This window comes from Podarcis muralis, chromosome 13 (assembly GCF_964188315.1).
Source record: "Podarcis muralis chromosome 13, rPodMur119.hap1.1, whole genome shotgun sequence".
NCBI classification, from domain to species: Eukaryota; Metazoa; Chordata; class Lepidosauria; order Squamata; family Lacertidae; genus Podarcis; species Podarcis muralis.
In genome coordinates this window covers 36,634,253-36,662,188 of record NC_135667.1, presented here as the reverse complement: position 1 = coordinate 36,662,188, position 27,936 = coordinate 36,634,253, and the positions used below count along the sequence as shown (strand labels likewise).

The window sequence follows — 27,936 nt, the reverse complement described above, 5'->3', positions numbered from 1 at the left end:
TTTTTTGTGTTGAATATATACTGTATGGTAATTTATGGACCTAATAGTAACAAAACATGTATTTTTATCAAAGTTATTGTTGAACTGAAATACAATTAAGAAGTATATTAATAGTGAAATAATTATTAAGCTCTAACTTAAAACGATTTTTTATTCATAACTAAATAATGCAAACACCCTGGCATTTGGCAATAACAAAAGTTCCTTTAGAAACGCAATTTATAAAGACTCATAATCTAGTCCCTAGGAACTTGCTATAACATGAAATAATAGGTGTAAATCTATGATGCAAACTGCTAATAATTATAAATAGCAGAATGTAGGCACCCTATATATGAGCAAACCAGTGATATTTTAGGGAACAGGCTAGCAGACGGGGCCCATGACTTAAATCATAGGAGCCAACACAACACAAAACACTGTTGCTGCATGTAGGTTTGATTTGATTTTTATCTTATGTATTTTGGAAACGTACATCCAGTTCCCCCCCCCCCCTTTAATTTTTTTTGGGGCCCCCAAGAAGGTGAAGCCCTAAAGTATAGCTTGTTTATGTAAACCCGGCACTGCCCCTTTTCCTAACCCCGAAGGGAAGCGGGGCAAAGGCCTCCGAGTCCGCCCGGCTCCCAGCCACTCCTCCTCCTCCTCCTCTTCCTCCGCCTCTCACCTTTCTTTGGCCTTCAGGCGAGAGGCGCCTGCGCAGACTTACGCAACTCGCGTACCTTACGGGAGGAGGAGGAGGAAGGAAACCGCGAGCGTAAAGTCCGGCAGGCAGGCAGGCGAGCTGGGCCTCGGGAACGTCGTTGTAGCGGCAGCGCCGGCCTCAGGTACCCCGGGGTTGCGCCGGGTGGGTCAGTTTGAAGGGTTCGGGGTACGGGGAGAGGGGCGAAGGCTAAGGGGAGTCCGCTGGGCCCTTCTCTCGCCCTCCCAGGTCTCTGGGTGGTTCCTAAGCGAGTCAAAAGCGGCTCCATAGGGGTAGACAGTTGGCTGCCCCCTTTCCAGGCCTGGGACGAAAGTCTCTCTGCCTTTCGCTCTCCTTTGGAATTTGTAGGTCGGTGTCCAGGACACGTGTGTACGTACGACACGTGTGTAGCCGACCCCAGCCCGGTCGTGGGAACGGTGTTGAAATAATAACTGTTTTGTGAGCTGCTTCTGCTGCCGCTGTTACAAAAAAAGGTGTTTTGTTTTTTTGTTTCCTCCCCCCCTCCGCTCTCTTTTATTGTACTTAATTATTATTTACAGTGCTCTTCAATTTAGTGTTGCTTGCAAACTGCCCAAGGTTGCTTTTGTTTTTATTGCTGGGTAGCTATATAAATAATAAAAAGAGGGGGTTATAGAAGCAGAGATTGGCTACTAAGGTTGTGGTATGGGTTGTTTATCTTGATGGGGGAAGGGAGTGCGTGTGTATGCAACACACGTGTGTGTTCATTGGGAGAGGACAAAATATCTTAACAGTACTGCATAGAGATAGGGGAAATGCTGTTTTATGTCACGTACCTCAAATGGCTCTCTCTCTTATAGGAACTCTTGGAGTTCCTGCCGCTCAGTGTGTGGGAATTTTGTGACCTGTTTGGTAAAACATGGTGGAAAAATCCAAAGTACATAATCTCTCATACACTTAGAAAATGAATGCTGGCTTCCGGGAATTCGACAGCATTATTATTTCTTTTTTCCAGCCTCCGTTTTCTTTTCACCTGACAGTCTACAGTGCTTGTCCAAAATCGCTTAATGTGGCTTAGTTTTACCTGCTACAGCTCTTTAACTACCTGGCATACTCAGATTTGGAATTAAAAACCACTGGAGGGAAGAGCACTTTTGTGCTCCTGGTTGGCCACTGTGAGAACAGCATGTTGGACAAGATGGCCTGATTTAGCAGGCTTTTATTCTGCTCTTAAAAGGGACAGATAATTTCCTGGTGCATGCTTGGGAATGGGGAGACTGTTCTGTAAATCTGAGTATGGAACCTGGTGGTTGGGGTGGAGTGGGGAGAATTTTTCAGCAGAATTGAGTATAGTTCTGAAAGGGTACAGTTCTAAATCAGGCTTGGATAAACCTATTTTGTTTTTTCCTACAATCCAGCTTGAGTTTGAGGTGAAATGATAGCTAGGATAGAAGAGCCAGATACAGAGATATCTCATTACTTGCTGCTCCTAGGATGGATGTATGTATGTATGTATGTACAAGCCAGTGAGCCAAGCTGCTGTTATAACTAGAGTAGCCTTCTCCAACCCCAACCTGGTGTCCCCTCTGGGTGTTTTAAACTACACCTCCCATTATCACTAATTCTACCATGGTGTTGATGGCAGGGGTCCCAAACATTTGGAGGGCACCAGGTTGGGGCACACTGGACTCAAATTGCCGCTTGCCCATGAAGTTCACTGGTTGACCTCCTTTTTTTAAAAAAATAAAACTTTAAAATCTTTATAAATTCCAGCTTTTAAATTTCTTATGCATTTCTTAAACTTTCCGCCTTTCCTTTCGTGTTGTTCTTAATCCCATCCCATTCATTCTATTAGACATTTCACCTAACACATACATATTCTTCTTTTTCAAATACTATCATTTTTCTTCAGCTGCTCATATTTTGAATGCTGCTCACAATTTCTTCTGATTATGATATTTTTTCACATATTCCAAAAGCTCGTTGACCTTGAGCCGGTCTCTCCCTCTCTTTCAAACCTTTCAGGGTTGTTGTGAGAGCAGACAGAATTGGTGGGAAATGTACAGCTAAACTATGCCTTGGGGTTTCTGACAGCCTAGTTTGGTGGAAGCCTTTTTTGATGTTACTATGTTAAACAGTTGCAGGTCAGAAACTCCTACTGCGATCGTCAGGTAATCTATCTGAAGAGCTCAGTCTTACCTTCCACCTGTGCCTGCTCTAAATAGATAGGTATATTAGTAGGAAGACCAGAAGTACCAGGCATATTAAGGGTAGGGTGATTTTATTATATTATTTATTTATTTCACAAAATCTGTACACCCATTTTGTCATAAAAGCCCAACACTCCGCCCTCAGCCCCAGCTTATTTATCTCCCTAACCTCCCTACGCGGGTGGCGCTGTGGGTTAAACCACAGAGCCTAGGACTTGCCGATCAGAAGGTCAGCGGTTCGAATCCCTGCAACAGGGTGAGCTCCCGTTGCTTGGTCCCTGCTCCTGCCAACCTAGCAGTTCGAAAGCACGTCAAAGTGCAAGTAGATAAATAGGTACCGCTCCGGCGGAAAGGTAAACAGTGTTTCCATGCGCTGCTCTGGTTCGCCAGAAGCGACTTAGTCATGCTGGCCACATGACCCGGAAGCTGTACGCCGGCTCCCTCTGCCACTAAAGCGAGATGAGCGCCGCAACCCCAGAGCCGGTCACGACTGGACCTAATGGTCAGGGGTCCCTTTACCTTTAACCTCCCTACAAGCAAGCAAGCAAAGCCTCCTGTGTGTAACCTGTTCCTACTCCTCCCTCTTCAGTCATCTTCTGGTCGTGGGGAAATGATTGAAGAGGAGAGGAAGGTGTGGAAGTCCTTGACACTATGCCAGCCTGACCTCTGTCTCCTGGCACTGCTCTTCATTCTCCTATCCTGTAGCTTCTCCTGCCTCTGACTCTTGCCTCCTGGCTGTTACAGACTCCCCCAGACCACTGATCCCTCCTTCTTAGTCGTTCTCCGCAACTCCCCTTCTCCCGGTTGCCCGCTCATCGGTATTCAGCCACCACTCCTTAGTGTCCAGCCCAGTCCCTGATAACGGCCAGGCAAGTAGAGAGACTGGGGGTCGGTTACATTTTTAGTTTGAAGGCAGCTGTTGCTCCGCACACACGAGTCAATTTGGCATTCAGAGAGTGTGTGCCAAAAGCACTACAGCAGCCTATATCTCCTTCATGCATCCTTTTTTATTTCCCAAGCCTGCCTGCTTATAAAACGTAGCTGATGGATGGAAGCGCTCTGGCTGCTGTTGCTAATTTTAGATTGCCTAACCTAGATTGAGTTCCTTTTAAGGAGCTACTCCTTGTAACTGTGGAATACGGAAGGCTGCGGTGTTGCAAGCGGCAGGTACTGACAACAGGCATTGACAGTGTCAGTCTGTAACATAACCCTAACAAGGACCTCAGCTCCCAATGATACTGTGATGTGAGATTTGCAGATGGGTGCAATTCGTTTTTTATTGATTGCTGTCCAAAACAGCAGTCTTCTTCCAGCAGCAAATGGAAACTTCCCAGTGCTACACAGTAATTTACTAACTATACTGAGTAGTGTTATATGAGTTATGGACGATGACAGTTGCTTCTTGTACAGCAGGTGAGCTGTATTGTAACCAGGGTGGATTTGATTTAAATTAAATCGATTTAAATCACAATTTAAATCACTAGTCAGTAAGACTTGATTTAAATCACTAGTCAGTAAGGCTTGATTTAAATCTTTCTTTTTTTTTACAGAAAGACTCATTCTTGCTAGTATAATCTTAATATTTACAACCAGATGAAGGTTTCATTTTTGGAATAATAAATTTTCAGAGTAGTTTTTATAGTTATATCAAAAATTACCGTACTGATTTGGTTATACTATTAGAAATACACTGACAGATAATTATGAAATTGTGAGGTTTAATAAGTTAACTGTATATTTGGACAACTTTTCTGCTGTACTTTATTGGAAGGAGAAAAATAATCATTTCTTTAATAACAATTTAACAGTTTATTTAACTGAAACAATAACATTATAGCATATGTATCCACGTTTGTTAACTGATGTGGCTAAACAATTTTTTTTTAAAAAAACCTTAGACTGAGTTTTAGCACACATGAAAAATTTAAAACACATCCTTATTTCCTGATGAATAGCCTTTGGACTATAATGTAACTTAAATAGAAAACTATCTTTAGAAAGATTTTTCCTCTAAAGCATTTCGTTTTAAAAATCCAATTTAAATAAAAAAATGCTATTTTTATTTATTTATTTATTTTTAAATCGTTGATTTTTATCCACCCTGATTGTAACATAGGCATGAGTTCTATAAAGTGAAGTCCAACATTGGTCTGGTTCACACATAGTGCTTTTTAAACTATAATTAAACCATGGCTTAGTATTGCTAACTGTGTCCAGAGACTTATATATGATTTGTTTATTGCCCGCAAACCACAGTCTGAAGCCATGGTTTTTTGTTGACTTAGAAACATCGGTTTCTTTTATCCATGGCTTGAACCAAGCAATCTTCCTTAACTAACTATGGTTTATTTGGCATCCCATCCCACACTTGCCAAGCTACAGCAAACGAGAGCAGCTGCAAAATGAACCAAATTTTGGAGAAACAAGCCATGCTTTGTTTGATCACAACTTGTTAACTCAAGGTTTGTTAAATAAATTATAGCTTATCATTATGTGCAGATCAGGCAATTGTCTGTTGGACATTTTCAGCTTAGAGTCTCAAACTTTTGACAAAGTCCATCATTTCCTTAAGTAAACATTTTCCCTATTTGCATGCACATGTATGTGTGTGGGTTGATTGGTGACTGTCATCCTATATACAACCTTCTGTTGGAGGTTGCACTTCTTAGCTGTGACTGCTAAACAGAATGGAGTCTCCAGACTCTGTACTTCTGAATACTAGACGTATGGGATAAGTAACGGGATGATTTTTTACTTCATGCTTTGATTGTGGGCTCCCACAGTCATTTTGCTGATCACTTTCTGAAAAGAGGGGCTGAACTATATGGATACTTTGATAATCCAGCTCTTAAATTAGATAGGTTGCAATCCTATACCCATTTACCTGAGAGTAAGCCCCACTGAACTCAGGGGGACTTACTTCTGTGCAGACAGGCATTGGATTACACTATCAGTGCACAAAAGGTGAGTAGTCCAAACCAATGATTGGCAGACCTGACTGGTTTCCCTATGGTGACAGAAAAAAGAACAAGCTCAAATTCTAGTGTGTTCAGGAAGAGGTTTTGTCCCTCTACCCTCTTAGTAGTCTCTTTCCTCTTTTATATCTGAGTAATTGAGAAGTGTTGTGCAATGTTACTTCTGTGTAGCTAAAATGAAACTTAGGGTGTGGCTCCCCCCCTGTAATTTATTGTTCAGTTTTTGTTATAACAAATCAACAACAGATTTAGTAGTACAGTGGTACCTCGGGTTACATACGCTTCAGGTTACATACGCTTCAGGTTACAGACTCCGCTAACCCAGAAATAGTACCTCGGGTTAAGAACTTTGCTTCAGGATGAGAACAGAAATCGTGCTCCGGAGACACGGCAGCAGCAGGAGGCCCCATTAGCTAAAGTGGTGCTTCAGGTTAAGAACAGTTTCAGGTTAAGAACGGACCTCCGGAACGAATTAAGTACTTAACTTGAGGTACCACTGTACACCTATTCAAAAACAGAGGGTGACTTTGGCCACTTACCTATACAGTCATACCTCGGGTTGAATGTGCTTCAGGTTGAGTGCTTTTGGGTTGCGCTCCCTGGCAACCCAGAAGTAACGGAGCGCGTAACTTCCAGGTTTCGCCGCATGCACAGACGCTCAAAATGACGTCACGCACATGCGCGGAAGCGGCAAAACGTGATCCGTGCACGCTCCTTACGTTTTATTCAGGATGCGAACACTATTCATGTCAATTAGTTGAAGAACTGTCTACATTTGCTCTTAAAACAGTCCAGATTTGTGCATATGCAGCTGTTAGTACCAGTCTGTAGTGAAAGTGTCCACATGCTTCTTTCAGTACCTCAAGCTTCTAAGTGAGCTTCTCTGTCAATGCAATTTTTCATAATTAGCCAAACCAGTAGTCCAAATTTGCCCCTTTTAGGTCTTGCCAATAACATGCAGGAGGTGGCCTTTTGCTCTTAGAACCATGTGTCTGCCCACGACTCTTTCTCTGGCCCACGCACATGTCTTACATTTCCTAGAGGAGCACAGTGTAGAAGTGTTGTAACATGACCACCACATCTTTATTTGTGCACCTGATACGTAAATGACATGCAGCTATAACTGCAGATTGATAAATTTCCCAGCATGTTGCTTGCAGCCGACAGGGAGTTGCCGGCCTCTTGAGTTGCTATTTTAGGAAGGGGCACGCGCTGGATGTTTCTGTATTCCCAGGTCTGAAGATTTCGGTATTTGCTGCCTTTTTGCTTTCCCCAGCAATAATGAGAAGCGTGTGCTTCCTGGTGGCCACTCTCTTCATCCCGTGGGGCCTCGTTTGGGCAAAGTTCGATGAGTTTGACGACGGCGATGACATTGTGGAATATGATGATAATGACTTCGCTGAGTTTGAAGATGTGATAGAAGATCCTGCGACTGAATCTCCCCAGCGGGTCGTCACGACCGAAGATGACGAGGAGGAGGCCACTGTTGAGCTCGAAGGTCAAGACGAAAATCTTGACTTTGAGGATGCTGATGCGCAGGTGATAAAGCCGGGGGAAGGGCCTGGCCTGTTCTTTGTCATTTTTGGTTTGAGGGAGGGTTGCTGATGGTGGAGTTACGAGGTTGGCCAGTCTATTCCACTGGCAAAGCCAGATTTTATATATTAATTAGGTTTTATGTTGCATTTAATTAACAATTACATTTCTATACTGTTTGTCACGAACGCTTCCAAAGTGGGGTACAAAGATGCAAAGTTTAACATTAGGGTTACCATGTTTTGATGAGCAAAAAAGAGGACATGTTTGCCGACTTCTACTTTTAACTATGGATCGCTGCGATGACTGTATACCCGTGAAAAAGAGGACGTGTCCTGGAAAAAGAGGACATATGGCAATCCTAAATTCAAAAGACAAATTAAGTTGAAGGAAAATAATCACTATAGAAAGCAGAAGCATCATTAAACAAACAGTCAACACGGGCTCCTTGAAAAACAAAAGTATTGAGGTTTTTTTATATAAAAAAGAACAGTAGCGGGTGTGGGGAGGCATAGGAACTTCTTGAGAAGGGGCATCTCATAACACTGGGGCATTAATGGTAGCACCCCTGCTGTAGAGAAGCAGAATGCAGCATTGCTTGTGGCATGAGGTTTGGCAAGCATTCCCTCATGGCTGGATGTGGTCTTTGCAGCAAGCTTTCCCATGCCTTGGAAAGCAATCATGTGCACGTAAACTTGGAAGTAAGTCCCGCTCAGTTCAGGTAGGTAAATAGATGTAGGCTGGCAGTCTAAATACTTCAAATCTGCACCATCTTTCTGCACATGAATTGAGTGCCAAGTCGGACAATTATGTGGGCTGTATTGAAGTAACCCATCATTGCAATCAGATGTCTTCTTGGCATCCTCATTCTTTTGAAGTCGCATCCTTGCTAACTTGATTGATCTTGCACTGTACCTCAACTCACATGTTTGTGTCTGCCGCCTCCCGTTTCATCCACCTGATGGAATAGGCTGTTGCTTACGAAAGCTCATGCCACAATTAAGCAATCAGTCTCAAGGGTGTTACTGTGCTCTGTCTTCCAGTTACCACAGGCCTACGGATTGCAAAGGCAGTAGGGCAAGGATGAGGAAGGTAATTCAGCTTGAGGTCCACATTCCATCACAGGCAACCTTCCATGGGCTAGTTAGACATGGTGGATGGCACAGCTGATGAGACTTCTCTTCCTTTCTTCAGAAGACTACATTCCAGGCCTGCAAAAGTCAAAGTTTTCTACATACACCCAGACATATCTCTCCATCCTCTTTCCAGGCAAACAGGCAGCCTTATCCCCAATCGGGGATATGTTTCAGCCAGGCAGAACTGCACTTGTGGAGTGCATGGAACAGAGCCAGTCGTGACTGAGGCCTGGGGAGAGTCCTGAAGGCCAGATGGAGGGCAGCACCCAGCCCCTGAACCTGAGGAGCACCTCAGGTTTAATAGATAGGATACTATTAAATTCAGACACCTGGAAACTTGGTGTCAATGGCACCTACCTTTTCAAGCCATGAGAGCGCTCTTGGGTTAACTCCTTTTTGACGTTTACAGTAGGGCACGTTGTCCTTTTGTTGTTTGCACAGCCTCTGAGTGTGGATTAACATTGTCACCTCTTTGCGTTCTGCCTGCGCTAGGAAGAAACGTAGCTGGCCATCCCATTCAATTTCGTTGCAGAAGCGGGTATGAAAGATGCAGCCTTCTTTTTCCCAGCTAGGCAAACATAGATGTGCTGCACTCCACAGCCACCCAGATGCTATCAAACATAGCAGAGAAACCATTGCAAACAATTACCGGGTTTTCTAGAAGCAAGTTTAATGTCATATACCGAGCTACTCTGAATTGGCTGAAGGTACATTTATATTTAATCCAAAATCTCGGTTTGCTCAGGGGCCCAATGGATACTGTTTTGGAGCCCTATGTGAGCTGCTCTGAGTTTTCCAAAGGAAGGTTGAACTATAAAGATTAATGTCACAATTCAGGGTGGCTCCTTCAGTCTAAAGCTATATCCAGTGGCAGTTCCAGCAGTAAATATAGATACAGTAGAAGTCGACTTCATTGAAACATTTGACATTTTCAGCATCTTTTGCTTTCTTATTGTAGGAAGGTGATACAGAGAGTGAGCCATACGACGACGAAGAGTTTGAAGGCTACGAGGAGAAACCTGATGCATCTCCCGGCAAGAGTAAAGATCCTATAACAATTGTTGATGTAAGCCCATGTGCTAGTTTTACACGTAGCCCCTAATTAACAGTAGCTCATAGTGGCCCTAACCTAATTCAACATCACTAAGCTTCATTGGGTTGTTTCCAACCAAATAAAACAAGTAGATCCTGTTGAAATCAGCAGACTCGGCTAGCTTAAGTGGGTTGATTTCAGTGGGTTTGCTCTTGAGTATGACTTAGTTGGATGTATTCGTTCATGTGTTGAGCTTTCTTTCATTTGCTTTTTTCCACTATACTCCCCCCCCCCCCCAATTTCCACAGAAAGCATACAGATTTTTCTGGTGCTAGGCCCCATCCCATGTGAAGTTAGTCAACTGCCCAGAGTGATCTTTTGTTCTTTCAAAGACGCTGTGCAGTTGCTCGGTATCCTGTCATTCTTTTCTAGTAACTGATATTTTGTACATTGCCTGACATTGCAGCAGCACACTGGCAGTGCCCAGGTTTTAGCCTGTAGAAAAGGTAATTAAATTTCATTAAGTTGTAGGGTTGAATGGGCCGGGGTAATCACTGAAGTATTTATTATTAATTAATTAATATTACAGTAGTACCTTGGTTGTTGAACAGCTCCCAAACAAATTGACTCCCGAATGCCGCAAACCCGAAAGTAAGTGTTCCGGTTTGCGAACATTTTTTGGAAGCCAAACGTCCGGTGTGGCTTTCGATTGAGTGCAGGAAGCTCCTGAAGCCAATCAGAAGCTGCGCCTTGGTTTTCGAATGGTTCTGGGAGTCAAACGGACTCCTGGAACGGATTAAGTTCAACAACCAAGGTATCACTGTTTTATTATTATTATTATTAAATTAAATTTGTATACCGCCTTTCATCCGAAGATCACAGGGTGGTTCACAACATAAACATACAAAATGAGAACACATAATACAGAACAAAACAAAAACAAACCAACAACCCCTCCCCTCCCACAAATTTAAAAAGCCACAAAATGTTTGGTCAGCTAAGATTGCTCCTAGAGAAGTGTTTTTGCCTTGTGCCTAAAGATATGCAATGAAGGTGCCAGGCAAGCTTCCTTGGGGAGAGCATTTCACAAGCAGGGAGCCACTGTAGAAAAGGCCCATTCTCAAGTTGCTGCCCTCTGGGCCTCTTATGGAAAGGGCACACAAAGACGGGGTCTCAGATGATGAGCGCAGGGTGCAGGTTGGTTCATATGGGGAGAGGCATGCAAAGCACCAAGCCACTGCCCAGCGCAGGATTGTTTTGATTCGATATATTATGTCTTGAGTTTAGTAACTGGTGTAGTAACTGGTAGTTCCTAAAAGAATAAAAAAAACACACACAAGGTGTCTTATAACTTGCAACCAGATTTTGTTGTTGTTGTTGAGCAACTGATTTCCTCCCAAAATGAAGTAATTTTAACAATGTCCAAATTCAACCGCAGGTCCCTGCCCACCTCCAAAATAGCTGGGAGAGTTACTACATGGAAATCTTAATGGTGACGGGGCTGCTTGCTTACATCATGAACTACATCATAGGGAAGAATAAGAACAACCGCCTGGCTCAGGCCTGGTTCAATAGTCACCGGGAGCTGCTTGAAAGCAACTTTGCCCTTGTTGGTAAGTTGCATCCTAAAGCCTGCCTAGTAGGTCCTTACTCCTTCCCCAACACTTGACCAGAGTTACAGGAGAGGCGCTGAGGATTCATAAAGTTGGTGTGGATCAAAGCGTAGCTTGGCCCAAGAATGTGGCATATAAAGGGGAGGAGAGAATGAATTTAAAGTGTGTGCAAAATCAGCCAAGTTCTTCAAACCTCCTCCCGAGTTTTTCAGTTTTCAGTTGTGTGAGCTGAGATGTCAAACGGAGGAGTGAGACATATCTTGCATTAGAGGGCTGAAGTCTGGTGACATGCTAAGGGAATCAGGTCAGGGGTTGAAGAGGTAAAAACTGAACGCGGACAGTGCAGAATCTTGGGGAGAGGCCAGCACTGAGCGAAGAGGGAACAATACTCCCAGGAAATCCATTGCAGTGTTGGAAGGAGCAAGAAAAAGAGCAAGGTAAAATTGGGAAGAGTGCATTGCTGAAAGAGATAAAAGTGACAGTCTGCTTAGAGATTGCAAAACTTAAGAGATTGCAAAGAGTTCACAAAGAAATCAGAGATGTACTTACAGAAGATAAGTCTGTAAGAGCGCACAAATTCAGAGAGCTGGGGGTCGTTCCAAAAGGGGATGCCACAGGAGGCTGCTGGAGGAGAAAAAGTGGAATATCAGCGTAGAGCAAGGAACAAGGTTTCAGGCTTTTTGAAGCACACCTTTTTGCATGCTTGAGCAAACTTGATGCGATACACAGATGGTATATGTAAGATCTGATCACATCCCATTTTTAAGGTGGAAAGTAGGGGTGGAGGTGATCTCTTGGGTATACTGTTGCAGGTCATTTAAGGCTTTTCAGATCCCCATCTTCACGTTGCAGAGCCTGAAAGGCAACAGGGAGGCAGAGCAGCCACTGGAGTATTGGTGCAGCATGTTGCAGCTATCCCATCCCCATTGGAAGGCAGGCTGCAGTATTTCATACCGACCAAAGCCTCTGAGTTGTCAAAAGCAGCCCTCCATATGGCATACTGCAGCGTTGTCTTAAGTATACAGTAATAAACTTTCGTTGATCAGCTTATGCTTTCTTTTAAGGGGATGACGGCACAAATAAAGAAGCCACAAGCACGGGCAAGCTGAACCAAGAGAACGAACATATTTATAACCTGTGGTGCTCCGGGAGGGTGTGCTGTGAGGGCATGCTTATACAGCTCAAGGTATGAGAGACAGCATCTTGAAGTGTTTTGTGCATTACATGTCTGCAAGTTGAGTATTTAGGCAACAGACTCCAAATGACATCACTCTGTTAAAAAGCACAGGAGGATGAAGGTTGGCGGGTGGGACGGGATGCAGACATTGCAAGACCCTATAGCGTAAATGCCAGTGAATCAAGCAGCACCTCTTTTTGGAATCAACTACCCAGGTAGTATTTCATTATATAAATAAGTGCCTTTGGGAAGACATAGAATTAACACACCCACACAAACAATCCATATGAAATGGCAGTGGTGTTCACTGTAGTATTATTATTTTTAATAACTCTGCGAAGAGAGCAGGAATAGAACACTTGTTTCCAGATAGGAACTACAGCTGAGCAGGAGAGAGAGAAAGTTCTGAAGCAAACCAGGGAACCAAGAGCTCAGCCCCACCTTTTACCCTGGCAGAAAACAGGAGCATGTGGAAAGGCAAGGCTCCATTCTGCTTGGCTGCTTGCAGGAGAGATGCAGTTCATCTGCCTTCCTGCCTCAGCAGACATGCCTCCCCAGCCTGATCTCCCGCTATGACAGGGCCCAGGCAAATGCTTGCATTCTGGCTTTTGTTTAGATTGGTCAACGTCCTCCCTTCTGAGGTGCATCTGATCTTGTCATTGTACACATTTTGGGTCAGTGCACACCGTTTTGCACAAAGGAGGATGAGGACAGAATATTCCTCCCATTGCAGTGTTGCTGTTGCTGACTGCTGTTTAATTAACAATCTTGAAATGTTTATGCATTACATGGTTTACTTGTTAGGTTAAGCTGTATGTAACTTGCCCTAGGACCACATAGTGAAGGGCGGACTAGACACACGACGGGGCTAGACCTGCTGGAGCAGCTTCTCAGCAGGAGCGTAGTGCTGCTTGCTGGGAGCGGTAAGACAGTGACTAGGTTGGGGCTGCACAGGCGCATCAGTGAGAGGGCAGTGTTGGTTCTGCAGCATGCCTGCATAGCTCACATCTCACCACTCTCTTCCTCCTCTTCCTCCTCCTCTTCCTCCTCCTGTTAAGCAGCAGCAATGCTCCACCCCACTAGGCTAGCTGCTCCTGGGGTTGCAAATGCATTTAAATAAAAATAAATGTGTGGAGAACACAAATGATCCCAGAAGGTAGTCTTGAAATTGCACAATGCAGCAGCTTTGCTGAAGATAACCATGCCTTGGTCTGGTCATGGCACACATTAGGTTTCTAGGTGGAAGAAGATATTGCTAACTTCTCCAAGCCAGGCCATTTTGAATTCTGTGGTGGAAGAAGCAGGGTTTAAATGTAATAAAATGAAAGAAGCAATAAATACCAAGCTCAGATGATTATTGGGAGCTGCAGTAGGTATTCTTTGCACTAGCAGGACGCGCCAGTATTTACATTTGTAAGGCAGGGATTCCTATGGTACATCTCACATAAGCTGATTTTAATGGGCCTTGCAAGAACATGCCATTCTGTGCTGCAAGTCTGGAGCAGGGTTTCACCACGGTCAAAATGCTGTCTTTCAGTTTCTCAAGAGACAAGACTTGCTGAACGTTCTCGCTCGCATGATGAGGCCATCCTGTGACCAAGTGGTAAGTGTTTAGTTCTGTGGCCTAAGGGAGCTTTTAAGTTCATGAAACTATATTTGAGGTGCATGTTACACACAGAAATGAGTGAATACAGTGCTGCCACAGTCATGCTGAGAATGTTGTTAGTTAATGAAAGCAACTCCCCCAAGTTTCTAGCACGTGAGCCTGCGAAGGCAGACTTCTTAACCTGTGGTGTTTGCTGAAATTCTCAGAAGCCCGAGGGAGTCTCAGCAGAATTTTGGAATAGGGAGCATGGGGCTGTATTGCTCTGCATAAGAACTTGCCTGGCTCCATGTCCATCAGAATCAGAGCACGTTACGCAGAAATAATTATACACACATTTTGTAATTTATTCTGGCTGCAGAATTCTGTGCTTCTTTGTCTAGAACTACCGAGAGTTGCTCTTGCTGCATGCTGCAACTGAAAGCGTGTAGCAATGCCAGCCGCTAATAATACTCTCTGTCATTCATTCCCAACCCAAAGTCAGGAATTACTGTCCAAAACGGGAATAGCTGTGTAGGCATGCAATGAGAGGTTGCCCTGCCAATTCCTTCCATTTCCTTGAACGTAGGACTGTGATTTCTTTTACTGGGAATATCCTTTGCAGTAGAATTAAGCGAAGCAATGCTTCACTTGCTGGGTGGGTTAAAAAGACTGCAATTCAGTTTAATGTGGTTCGAACAAAACCATTGACACTGCTTAGGGGTGAAAAAGTGTGCAGTAAGTTGTTCTAGCGGTGGTAACACCTTGCTGCTAGAGGGGACCTATTATTTACTCACCTGGTGTTGTGTTATGAAGGAGAAGTAGTCATTTATGTTATGTGCCCTTGTAATTATATTTTAGAGGACCTTTGTAATTACCTTGGGGCTCCAGCCTGACCCTGATCTTTGCTGATAGCCCTTTGTAAAGTCTGAATCTATTTTTGCTTTTGGCAATGGCATGGAGTCCTGGCCACTGCTTTCCTCTTTCTTGTATTTATGTCCTTTTCTGTGTGCAAGCCTGGGTGTGACAATCGTTCTGTCTGTTGCTCAGCAAATAAAAGTTACCATGAACGACGACGACATGGATACCTACGTGTTTGCTGTTGGGACAAGAAAAGCTTTGGTGCGGCTTCAGAAGGAAATGCAGGACCTGGTATGTTCCGGGACATTGGGAGGAAACCAGAATATATGTAAAGTACTTGAAAATGCATAAAAATGGCATTTGGCCCCAAATTGCCTTAATGGTACGCTTCTTTAAACCACCTGATGTAGTCTGCTGCTAAGAGCCCTGACTTGGGTGCAGTCGTTTCATTTGCTGAACATAATTCAGCACAGTGGGGTGGTACAAATGTACCGCTAAGCAATGGTTTAGTGCTACATGAAGGAAGTCTGGCAGGACCCTCTGCCTCATGTTTTGTCGTCCCTTCATTGTCTGCAATTCCCTCCCTGGTTTGTCACAATCCGTAGTTTCTTCTGTGCCATTTGAACTAACAAACAGTGGTTTGTGGTTGCTCAGCAAACCAAAATCGAAAACCACAGCATGGTTCTATTTTCTGCTTCAAGGCAGGAAGGGAAGGAATTTCAGCATGCGAAGAGAGGCTAGAGGAAAAGCATTGGTGGTACACCCAATTTCCTTTGCGATGAAAATGAGTTTTTTATACTCACTGTATTATTAAAGTGCAGGTGATACACCTGAGTGATGAGCATATGTGCTCACCTTAGTCTATCATTCATAAGAACTAATTCAAAAACTCCCTTTAGTGCCTATAGAATTTCAAGATTCAGCCTCTATGCGAGTTATAAAAAAAGAGATAAAGTTTGTTGATTTGGAGCATTTTTGTCTTTATAGTTCACCCAGACGTGCCATTAAAATGCCCTAACGTACCCTGAGGCTTCAGGGAGGTCATTAAAAAAAATATCCCACAAATGTAATAAAAAACAAAATTGTTGTGTATGCATATGCATGCTTTTTCTTTTGGGTCTATTGAGTCTTCAGAGGCATGCAGCAGTCTATGAATTGACCAGGGCTTCAGTTCTAGCTCTTGGGAACTTAAACCAGTCCTAAGGTTTAAGTAAATTGTGTGAACACCTGTTTACTTAAGGGGAGGTAGACGCAGTCCAGACCATGCTTGTCATAACGAGGCAATTTCTTCTTGGCAGAGTGAGTTCTGCAGTGACAAACCCAAGACTTCAGTGAAGTATGGGCTGCCAGAGTCTTTGGCTATCCTGTCTGAGATGGGTGAGGTCACAGAAGGAATGATGGATACCAAGGTAAGGTGGTTTGGGGTTTTTTTGGTGGGTTTTTTTAAAAAAAGTTAAAATCTTTCAGGCTGTAGTTGGTGTGAACTCTCATGCGAGCTATAACAGGGCACTCAAATGCTTGAACTTTGTCTTCTGAGGTCACCATCTACAAAACTGCACCTTGCAATCACCTTACTCATCCCCCCCCCCCCCCAATGAATCCTTCTGTCTTGGACAGCTATGAAAAATGGAACATTCAGCTTTGTGGGGTTGTTGTTGTTGTTTAGTCGTGTCCGACTCTTCGTGACCCCATGGACCAGAGCACGCCAGGCACTCCTGTCTTCCACTGCCTCCCGCAGTTTGGTCAAACTCACGCTGGTAGCTTCAAGAACACTGTCCAACCATCTCGTCCTCTGTCATCCCCTTCTCCTTGTTCCCTTGACCCTGATCTTTCCCAACATCAGGGTCTTTTCCAGGGAGTCTTCTCTTCTCATGAGGTGGCCAAAGTATTGGAGCTTCAGCTTCACGATCTGTCCTGCCAATGAGCACTCAGGGCTCCCAATTGCAGTAAGAAAGATACAGTGGTGCCTCGCAAGACGAAAATAATCCGTTCCGCGAGTCTCTTCGTCTAGCGGTTTTTTCGTCTTGCGAAGCAACCCTATTAGCGGATTAGCGCTATTAGCGGTTTAGCGGCTTAGCGGCTATTAAAGGCTTAGCGGCTTAGTGGCTAAAAGGCTATTAGCGGCTTAGCGGCTATTAAAGGCTTAGCGGCTTAGTGGCTAAAAGGCTATTAGCGGCTTAGCGGCTGTTAAAGGCTTAGCGGCTTAGTGGCTAAAAGGCTATTAGCGGCTTAGAAAAAGGGGGGGAAGCGGGGAAAAACGCAAGACTCGCAAGACGTTTCCGTCTTGCGAAGCAAGCCCATAGGGAAAATCGTCTTGCGAAGCACATCGAAAAACGGAAAACCCTTTCGTCTAGCGGGTTTTTCGTCTTGCGAGGCATTCGTCTTGCGGGGCACCACTGTACCTTGCTGTTGTTGATAATTTGAGGGTTGCCCCGGTGTCATGGGAAAGTATCTTAGATTATGGTACCATCTCCCACTATTTTTTCCAAGTTTGACCACACTTCTCCCATATTTGCGTATTCCCTAATTGTTCCTTGTTTTCCAATTCTTCGTTATAACATACAACCATTAGTTCACGCAAGACCAGGATGATGATGATAAAGATTTTAAAATTTATTTCCCTCCTTTCACCAGCAGTCACAGGGCAGGTTGCAACAATTTGAAACCCAGTATTTTAAAAAAGGTTAGAACAAATGACAGTCAGGGTGCAAAATGAAAACATTTTCAATATTTGCCAAAAGCTGTATAGTGAAAATGCCACACATACCTCTGTGGGGTGGGCATTCCACAACTTAAGGGCTGCCAACAGATGTCTTCTCCCTTACTATTTCCCCCCTTTATATAGTGACGATATTTTCATGCAGGGCTCAGGGTTTTTCCTGATTGATAGCTCTCTGGGGTTACAATGCCACAGCAACAACTAATATGTCTCATTGTTTTATTATTGTTCCTGGATTCTGCAGCCATTCTTCCTAATACAACAGCATAGCCACATGGTAATAGCAGTTTATATGGGGAAAGAAAGCCCTCCTTGTAATATTAGCTGATATGGTATTACATTGACTCTGGGCACTCTGGGCTTCTTTTCTGACCAAAGAAAATTTAGCTGTACCTTCTGTCATCTTGTGAGTCATGTGTTATTTCTCTTTAGTGGCATATTCATGAAGAAAATTAGGATTCGGGGCAATACATTTTCATTTTAATCATTGAAAATCTACCCAGCCCAGATATTTTTTTCATCTGTCACTTTCTTTTAGATGTTTTCTGTTTCTTGCAGCAGCTGAATGTGTTTGAATTCAGTCAGCTGGTCTCCATTTTGATTAGGCAGATCCGAAGAGATCTTCAGGGCCCGTTGTATTTGTTTACCATTTCATCTTCATTCCTTTTCAGTAGGATAAAACCAGACCATTCTGATTTATTCAAATTGATTTTGTACCCAGGTACTTTGCTAGGATCTTTTGAGATTTTTATCAGTACCCTAAAAAGATTTCCTGGCTTTCTATACACTGTCAGCCCAGAGACATCTGACGGGCCATTTCTGGTAATAAAATTCTGGACCATTGATCAGACCCAGCAAGGCTCATCTTGTGGTGCTGATTGCATCATTATGGATGCAACAGGGAAAAATGTAGTTTATTCAGGTAGTGTATACTATTTCATAAGCAGTGAAGAACTCCTCAGTGTGCTCTCTAGGAACATTTCCTTTAGGACAAAGCAGGGGAGGGCCATAGCTCAGTGGTAAAAGCATCTGTTTTCTCTGCAGGAAGGGCTCAGGTTTAATCCCCGGTGTCTCGAGGTAGGGCAGAGAGAGAGCCCTCTACCTGAACCCTGGAGGACCACCAACAGTCACTACAGACAATACAAGGCCAGATGAACCAATGGCCTAAGGCAGCTTCCTATGTTACTGTACAGTCGTACCTTGGAAGTCGAACGGAATCCATTCCAGAAGTCCGTTTGACTTCCAAAATGTTCGAAAGCCAAAGCACAGCTTCTGGTTGGATGCAAGATTGGCTGCAGGAAGCTCTTGCAGCCAATCAGAAGCCACGGAAGTCCTGTCAGACATTCAGCTTCCAAATACAGTTCGCAAACCAGAACAGTCACTTCCAGGTCTGCGACATTGGGGAGCCAAAATGTTCAGGAACTAAGCTGTTCAACTTCCAAGGTACGACTGTATTCCAGATCTTCTTTTTTCTTCTTCTTCTTCTTCTAGATGATCCATTACCTCACACATTATGCTGACAAGATTGAGTCCGTCCATTTTTCGGACCAGTTTTCCGGTCCAAAACTTATGCAAGAGTAAGTATGACACAATAGATAGCATGCCTTCAAATTAATGTTGCACTGAACTTTGTAAAGGGGGTGGGAGAGAGAACAACCACCACCATAGGCAATCTCCTTTATTATCCAGAGAGCAGAGAAGGGTGCCCATATAGTGCTGTTCCTCTAGTCATGATAGCCATGAGTTGGGGATTCCAAACTGGCCTGGTCACATAATTTATTTAGTTTACAGTAGGTTTTGGCTTTTCTTCAGCACCAGAGGTCAGTTCTACAGTATGCAAAGTGGGAGTGCTTAAAATAGCGCAGTCAGTAAGAAAGCACTGTTTCTCTAGAGCATTCCCAAACTCGGCTCTCCAGATGTTTTTGGGACTACAACTCTCATCATCCCTGACCACTGGTCCTGTTAGCTATGGATGATGGGAGTTGTAGTCCCAAAAGATCTGGAGGGCCGAGTTTGGGGGTGCCTGATCCAGCTGTTGGCTGATCCACAGCTGCTTGAAGAAGGATACGCAGAAGGAATTATAGGTTGTGTCCCAGTTACTGCGCATTAGACCATCATGCTTCCCACAGCAGTCTGCTAAGTGGTTTGTTTTGCAGCAAGTCAGAGGTAAGGGTCTGTCACGGGTTGGCCTCCTCTGTGGAAGGAGCAGATTCCCAAGACAAATTCTCCACTGCTGATAAAGGACACCTGGATGCAATTGGGCTTCTCCTCGTAGGATGCTTTTTCTTGAGTGTCTTAACACTTTGCAGTGGAGGCAAGGGAGGTAAAGGTAAAGGGACCCCTGACCATTAGGTCCAGTCGTGACCGACTCTGGGGTTGCGGCGCTCATCGCGCTTTATTGGCGGAGGGAGCTGGCGAACAGCTTCCGGGTCATGTGGCCAGCATGACTAAGCCGCTTCTGGAGAACCAGAGAAGCGCACGGAAACACCGTTTACCTTCCCGCCGGAGCGGTACCTATTTATCTACTTGCACTTTGATGTGCTTTTGAACTGCTAGGTGGGCAGGAGCTGGGACCGAGCAACGGGAGCTCACCCCGTCGCAGGGATTCGAACCACCGACCTTCTGATCGGCAAGTCCTAGGCTTTGTGGTTTAACCCACAGCGCCACCCGCGTCCCAGAGGCAAGGGAGACTATTGTCTAATCAGATTTTTTTTCTCACCAGTGTTTCCAGCGGGGTTTATTGTGGGAAATGTATTCACAAATGCCCTGCAAGGAAGTGGTGGTTGTTTAATTTATTTGTCGCTTTTTTTCCACCACAAAGTGACTCCTAGAGCACTCAAAAAATCTCTTTGCAGGAAATTGCTGTGATAGCTTAAAATCTTCCAGACTTGGCCCATAATGAAGAATGCATGTAAACACACCCAAAACAGGAGCCCGTCATGTGTTCGCTTATGGTGATTTTAGTTACTGCCGTGTTTCCTTTGTTTGTTTCATTCTGTAATATCCTTCCACAAATGCTTTTTTGTTGTTTTTTCTCTGCTAGGGAAGGTCAGCCTTTGAAACTGCCTGAAACTAAAAAGACACTATTGTTTACTTTTAATGGTAAGCAGCCATGCCTGTTTTCAAACTACTTTTCTTGAGGATGTAAAACGTTACAATTGGGAGCACATTTCACAGTAAGAATATAACTTGTATTGTCTCGTGGGTAAGAGTTTATTTATTTTCAGTAGCAGTCCCCCCCCCCCCCCCGGTTGTTATGAGAGGGAGGTCACAATAGGTAGTGTCCCAGAATCACAGTCACAGCCTTGTTCTTGCATACCAATGCAGGTGAAGTAGGAAAGATAATGGGCGTCCTAGAAAATCTTTTGGCAGGAGCATTTCTAAATACTGGAAAATCTATAGTTGTCCTCTGTCAATGAATTGTGCAGGAAAATCAGCTGTGTGCAATGGTTATGACAAGCAACAATTCTAAAAGTTTGGGTGAGTGGGAATGATGCAGTCAAACTGAAAAATTTAAAAAATTGTCCAGTAGCACCTTAGAGACCAACTAAGTTTGTTCTGGGTATAAGCTTCCGTGGTGCATGCACACTTCTTCAGATACTACTTCAGATTTTCTTGCACAATGGAGCACAAGGGGCAATTGTTTAAATTTTTTAGTTTGCCTGTGTCAGACTAACACGGCTACCTACCTGAATTTGGAATGATGCAGTAATTCTGTTTAGGAGACAGTGTTTAAAACAGGGGTTGTAATCTCTGCAATGTTGGATTACACTCCCATCAGCCAAAGGTCAGGAAAGACATGACAGCTTAGAGGGTCACAGATTAGCCACCCCTGATTTAAAAACCATATGCTTTTTGCTTTAGAAGTACCTTTTCCCTTGTATACAAATTTGATAAACTGTTCCGTAATAAACTAATTTAATCAGCTAATTAAGGAAGCGCCCATTAAAACTTCTATCCTGAAAGTGGAGTAATGCAGAAACACTTCTGTTCCAACTGTTGTTTCTGAATGCTTTCCCTTTTCTTCAATGCCTTTAAGCTTAGGAAAGTTTACTTTTGCTTTTTCTAGTGCCTGGATCAGGCAACACCTCCCCGAAAGATATGGAAGCTCTGCTGCCTCTGATGAACATGGTTATTTATTCCATTGACAAAGCAAAAAAATTCCGTCTGAACAGAGAGGTAAGTCATGTGCTAATTGATGTGTATGGCTCTTGTTAAAAGTACAGTTTACAAAATCCTTGGTAATTCCATAACTGTCGCTCTTTCTCACAGATACATACCTGAGAGAGTGTTCTCGGCTGACTAGCGTTAGTTGTATGGGACATGATATAGCTGAGAAGTGATATAGCGGTCATTTAGATTGGGGAGTGGGGAATGGATTCAGTCAGTGGACTGGATCCTGACCTCCCCGAAACATTGTGGCCCACTTTGACCAGTGGGTGCAACCGCCACGAATATGGCAAGCATTTTCCTTGGCCCACACAGTTATATTTCAAGCCTTGCAGGCAAAGGAAGTGGGATTTGCAGCAACAGCTGCTGGTCAAACCAGGCAGGTAAAGATGGTGTTTCTCTACATGGCTTGTTGTAAGTGCCAATCAGCTGTTTGGTGCTTATAGCAGGCACTGCTTTGGTCAGGGATCAGCTGTACTACAGAGTTCCCAGTTGGGAGCTTGATAGTGTTACCAATTTCAGCAGGGCTTATTATCAGCACCAATCAGCTGATAGTTTGTGCTGATCAGCTAAAACTGATCTATTTATTACTGATTTATTTTACTGATTTATTTATTTATTTGCAGCCAAATATACATAATAGCAAGGGACGTGGGTGGCACTGTGGGTTAAATCACAGAGCCTAGGACTTGTCGATCAGAAGGTCGGTGGTTCGAATCCCCGCGACGGGGTGAGCTCCCGTTGCTCGGTCCCTGCTCCTGCCAACCTAGCAGTTCGAAAGCACGTCAAAGTGCAAGTAGATAAATAGGTATTACCTATTACCCAGCGGGAAGGTAAACGGCGTTTCCATGTGCTGCTCTGGTTCGCCAGAAGTGGCTTAGTCATGCTGGCCACATGACCCAGAAGCTGTACGCCGGCTCCCTCTGCCAATAAAGCGAGATGAGTGGCGCAACCCCAGAGTCGGTCACGACTGGACCTAATGGTTTACCTTTACCTTATACATAATAGCAGGTGTGGGGCAGGTGAGTGTTGGTTGTGGAAAATAACCTCACATCCAAGTTAGGCCCCGTTGGATCTGATTTGGCCTGCGGGCTAGCTTTAGATATTCAGGGTTCAGGTAACGCCAAGCTGTAAATGTTAAACCAGCACATTGACATGCGCTTGGAAGAACACAGAAAACCAGTTCCAGGGCTGGATAATTGTTGTACGGTACTCTTTTTAGAAAGGGGAGAGCAACTGTGCACTGTACCTGCTGACACTCTCAGAGAGTCATCAAGGGCAGCTCACGTAAACGTGTCAGAGTAGTGTGGTGTAATATTGTAATCCAGCCAGTTTTGACCAGTTCAGGACTAAGCTTTGTCAGATATGAGTATCGAGAGATTTTTATCTCCCGTGCTGAGCTCATTGCAACACTGCCTGATGCACTAAAGGTTTGCTCATACTGTGACTTGTTTGTGTCTCTCCCTTGCTTCGGGGCAAAGGGCAAACAAAAAGCGGATAAGAATAGGGCACGTGTAGAAGAGAACTTTCTGAAACTGACTCATGTGCAAAGGCAAGAGGCTGCTCAGTCCCGCCGGGAGGAGAAGAAACGGGCCGAGAAAGAGAGAATCATGAACGAGGAAGATCCAGAGAAGCAGCGCCGCTTGGAGGTAAAATGAGCTTTAGATGCAAGCCCCATTGTACTAGGGCAGGGTTTCCCAAACTTGGGTCTCCAGCTGCTGTTGGACTACAAATCCCTAGCTAGCAAGACCAGCAGTCAGGGATGATGGGAATTGTAGTCCAAAAAAACAGCTGGCGATCCAAGTTTGGGAAACGCTGTACTTGAGCATAGTGGAAAATCAAGCTCTTGCCAAAGATGCTGGGCTTGCTGGAGCTCGTGAGGTGAAGAGCACACCCTTTCTGAGATCTCCGGTGTGTTTAAAATGAGCATTATAAGTTTGGAATGCTCACTTACTATAAAATTCAGTGGTGACCCATGTGTCATCGGCCCCCCCCCCCCACTTCTGCTTGTCTAGTTTATACGTGGTAATGGGAAGAATCCATCACTTTCTGCTTCTGTTTGCATGCAGAAATAGCAGATATGGTGGATATACAATGGAGATTAATCCAGGGAAAGCGATCTGTAGAGATAAGCTTTTTAAGCGAGTCATTCTCAAAGTAATAAGTTGTGCTCCCCATGAAGCTGTTTGGAAAGCTTCCCTAGCTCCTACTATAGCCATCTGTGTACATCCTGCCTTTTACATTAAGTTTGTAGGCATCCTGCTTTTCCTCCAGATTGAGCTGAGCTTGGGTGTCTGCCCCAATATCCCAGAATGAAAGATGCCAGCTTTTTCAGGCACTCTTGGGGGTTTAGATGGTCACGTGATATCACTGACCCTCTGATCTCGATGTTTTTCAAAATTGTTCTGCTGTTTTCTCCTCTGTTGGCCCATTAGGTTCCTATGCGGGGTCTTAGCATTCCACCTATGCTTTCTCATTCTAGCTCCTTAATGCTAGATGCTTTAAGGCTCTAGGTGCTGTATCCTTAAGATCTCTCCAGACGGAGCTTTGTATTTTTCAGAACAACGTGGTTGTATGATCTCCCAATAAAGGTTTGGCCTTCCAAGTAGCTCAACAGGTACTAGTGCCTTTTCCCCCTGTGACTTTCCAACCCCATGGAGGAAACATCAATATCCAACAAAGCCTTGTGGCTTGCATAAAACCTGTATGTTAGCAGAGACTTGTTTGCTCCTAAAAAAGAAAGTGAAGAATTCTCATTTTCATTTTTACAAAATTTGCACATTGACATTTTACCAAAATACAAACCATACATTCATCATCGACTTCCTTCCCCCCTTCCGTGGTTCATTTTGTTAACCCTTTACCGCTGGGTATTCTAATTATTCCATCTTCTCTCAGTTTTATTTCAATAAACTTTATACCATTGTTCCTTTTTGTCCTTTCTTGGCAACTCTTACCTAGATGGTTTGAGTCCTTTGCTCTGGCTTATGCCCCAGCAATGCCAAATGGTAATTTTAGTCAATTTTATTTAGGGGTGCAGCAGCCTTAGTAGTCCTTTGAGAGAGAACCCCCTTAGTAGAGTTTTGTAGGGCCTCCGATTGCACAGTCACAAGACATTATAAAGATAGAAATCTTTGCCTTGGCCAAGGCAGCCTTTTGGGTGAATTATTCTGCAGAGACCTCAAGCAGTAGAAATTGGTAACTACCAGGATTGGCTTAGGAGGTAGCAATTTCCTCTGTTGGATGTCCTCTTGCCTGTGAAGAGAGGGAAGGAAAATCTTACCAGGTACATTTCTGTTCTTGTAGACAGGAGAGCATTGGGTTCCTGCCAATGTCAAAACAGTCAGTTCTCTGTTTGGGTTTTGTGGTAGGTTGGGCTACTTGGGACTCTTGCATGTCCAGCTGTAGAGTGGATGACCTGTCCATATTTTCTTAGTGATTGATTACTGCAGTGTTTTGGCTTCCAGCCAGCCTGGGTATTCGATGGGAAGTTCCACCTCCTTAGAAAGTCATATCATTTTGCTCTCCTGCAGAAATTCACTAGGCAACAGTTTCTTTTCCCACCCCACAGCAAGATGTGGGAGAGATCTTTGGATCACCCACAACAACTGAGTCACATGCGGTTGCATTTGTGGCACAACAAAGTGATTATCTGGAAAAACCGTTAGCCTAGACTCCCAACTTTATTTCCTTGATGACTTTGAATTCGTGCTTTTGTTTTCACAAGCAAAACACACATGGACTCACGCAGTTTGTCACCTTTCCAACAGGAGGCTGCTTTGCGGCGTGAGCAGAAGAAACTTGAGAAGAAGCAAATGAAAATGAAGCAAATCAAAGTGAAAGCCATGTGAAGAACAAAGCTGCGAGAAACCTCTTTCTTGGTGCCAACCCTAGAATTGCAATTTGCTTCCTACAATGAACTAATTATATTCCTGACCTTAATCATTGCCCATTAAGAACCACTTCTGACACTAGCCTTTGTTGCTCATGGGATTATGTTCAAAGCGTTTCTGTGAATGTGTACATGTGGTAAGGTTTGTTAGAACGCCAAGGAGCTTTTCCTGGGTGAATCGCAGGATTTTTCCTGGAAACGTTGCATGGGTCATCAGTTCTGATTTAACTTCTACGTGTGCCTGCGTGCACTGGGTTGCTTCAAAAAGTGATCCCATAAACACCAAAGTTACATTTCAGTCGGCAGCAAGCGAGGTGTTCTTTGCATTGGCACTCCCAGCAGGTAGGATACAACCCTGAAGCCCACTTCAGTCCCCCTTGGTGTGTGGGACTGGACTGCTAATAAATATTTTCAGGGTTGCAGCCACTGCTCTGGTTTTATGTACATGCAGATGTGTATATAGAGAGCTTTGCAATTGTCTTCCATGTTGTTGGATTGTTCATTTTACCCTACTTGCTTTGGTATTGGAGAAAATTGCAATATTCCTTGGAATTCTTTGACTCCTTGTTTCTTTAAAAGTATATATCTATATATATATATATGGGAAGTTTCCTAGAATGTGCCAGCAATGCATATGCACTTTGATACTATTTTTGGGAATGGGGCAAAATAAAGACTTAAAATGGCCAAAATTAAAGAACAACCAACCAACCTTCACGATGGGGTGGAGGTGGAACACCACTCCTGTAATTGGCGCATCCAGCACAGTTAGATATCAAGCGATTAAGCACAAAACACAAATGCTTTCAATAATTCAGGTTTTAAAGCCAATTGTAGCGCATGAGAGAAGGGGAGATTTCCTTCTTTCACAGCTCTTGTAATAGGAAGGTGCTAAATGTGTATTCTTTAAATACTTGCAGTTTCCCCAAATCATTAATCTGGAATTATTCCGGGGGGCGGGGAGCTGCTGAGTGTAGTTTGGGGCAAGCATATTGGAAATCAATCTGTGGACGACATATTGAAAAGCCTGTGTGCGGATAAGCATTGCTGTTCAAGCTTGGTAGGATCTGGGCCTGAAGATTCGTGCATGCTATTGTTGGTGTGTAAGTCGGCAATTTGGAAACGACAGGTGCAAAAGAATTTGCCCAGTGATATTTGATTTTTCTCAACATATATATGTATCTGGTTTAAAACAATGTGTGCCCTATCTGTAAAATTGCACAGAAATTGGGGGGCATAACAGTTGGTGAGCCCCCTGCTGCTGCATAAAGTTCTCCGTGGAATCAAACATGGTTCCTCATGCATCGGCCCGTTACTGAAAGCCATCCCAACACAGCAAGCTAGTGCGTATCTGCACATGGTTTTGCTGTGCCCATTTCCCCATGTGGATAGTGCTTGCTGGTTCTGGCTGAGTTCACATGTTGGGTTCCTTTCCTTCTCTAGACAGATGCCTATGTGTGTTTGTTTAGCAGCTTTTTCTGGGTTTCAGTGTGTTCTAATTGTGTCTCACCTTCCCTGGTAATTTCTTCTTTTTATGTTTCTGAGGCCGCTGGCTATATAACAGTTTGGCAAGGAGCTAGGGACTAAAATAACTGTGCAATTATTCCCCAGCAAGGTAGAATATTTTTTTTTTTTAAGAGGAGTGTACCTTTTGTTTCTGTTAAAGGTTATTTACTGAGGAGTTGGTGTATGCTGGGGAAACTGGAGTTTCTCAACCCTTTGCAGTCTTGCGGAATTGCTGCATTTTATAAATGCTTGACTAGCTGGCATTTAATCATTTGTACGTAAGGGATACACTTTCTGTGGTGGGTTTAATGGGAAGGAACTTGTTTCTTAATGTATTTTCTTGACGATGCTTTTACCTGCAAATATCTTTGATGCAATAACATTGAGCTGCTCCTCTAAACAGGCATGTGCTAAAAATACATTTGTCAGAGCATGGAAATGCACAGGTTCTTTCTGAATGCAAAAACAAAAAACCCTGCAGCCTGAAAAAAAAAGGCATTTGAATTTAGTAATTTTTATAACTACCACTTATAGTACTTTACAGCAGAAATAGCAATCCTATGTGGGATTCAAACTATTTTGTCACTAGATGTAGAAAGTAAAATTGAATAAAGTATTGTTTCACAGAGGTCCTCTTTTAAAGGAAATTTTTAAGCGGCTTGCTTTGTGTTCTGGAATAAAGGGGGCGTATTATTGAACTCACATAAAGTGGGGCAGTGGATGCAGTGTGTGTGTGTGTGTGTGTGTGTGTGAACTACATAAGAAAAAAGAAAAGGCAAAAATTTAAAAACAGTTCCAACTCCTTTTTTGAGTGGAGAGGCTGTATTATTGAGTTTTTTGTCCGTTTCCTTCCAGAGTTTGTTCCTGGATT

At 43.7% G+C, this 27,936-nt stretch overlaps 1 protein-coding gene across 1 annotated transcript; it reads left to right on the top strand.

Moving 5' to 3' along the window:
• The first annotated feature begins 676 nt into the window (after positions 1-676).
• Positions 677-27,694, top strand: CCDC47 (coiled-coil domain containing 47). Its single transcript, XM_028702264.2, has 13 exons — positions 677-824; positions 7,120-7,382; positions 9,471-9,578; positions 10,984-11,158; positions 12,223-12,344; positions 13,873-13,938; positions 14,968-15,069; positions 16,077-16,187; positions 18,989-19,074; positions 20,541-20,599; positions 21,567-21,676; positions 23,149-23,316; positions 25,438-27,694. The coding sequence occupies exons 2-13, from the start codon at positions 7,125-7,127 to the stop codon at positions 25,516-25,518; spliced, it is 1,446 nt and encodes a 481-aa protein (XP_028558097.2). The 5' UTR covers positions 677-824; positions 7,120-7,124; the 3' UTR covers positions 25,519-27,694.
• Positions 27,695-27,936: the final 242 nt, after the last annotated feature.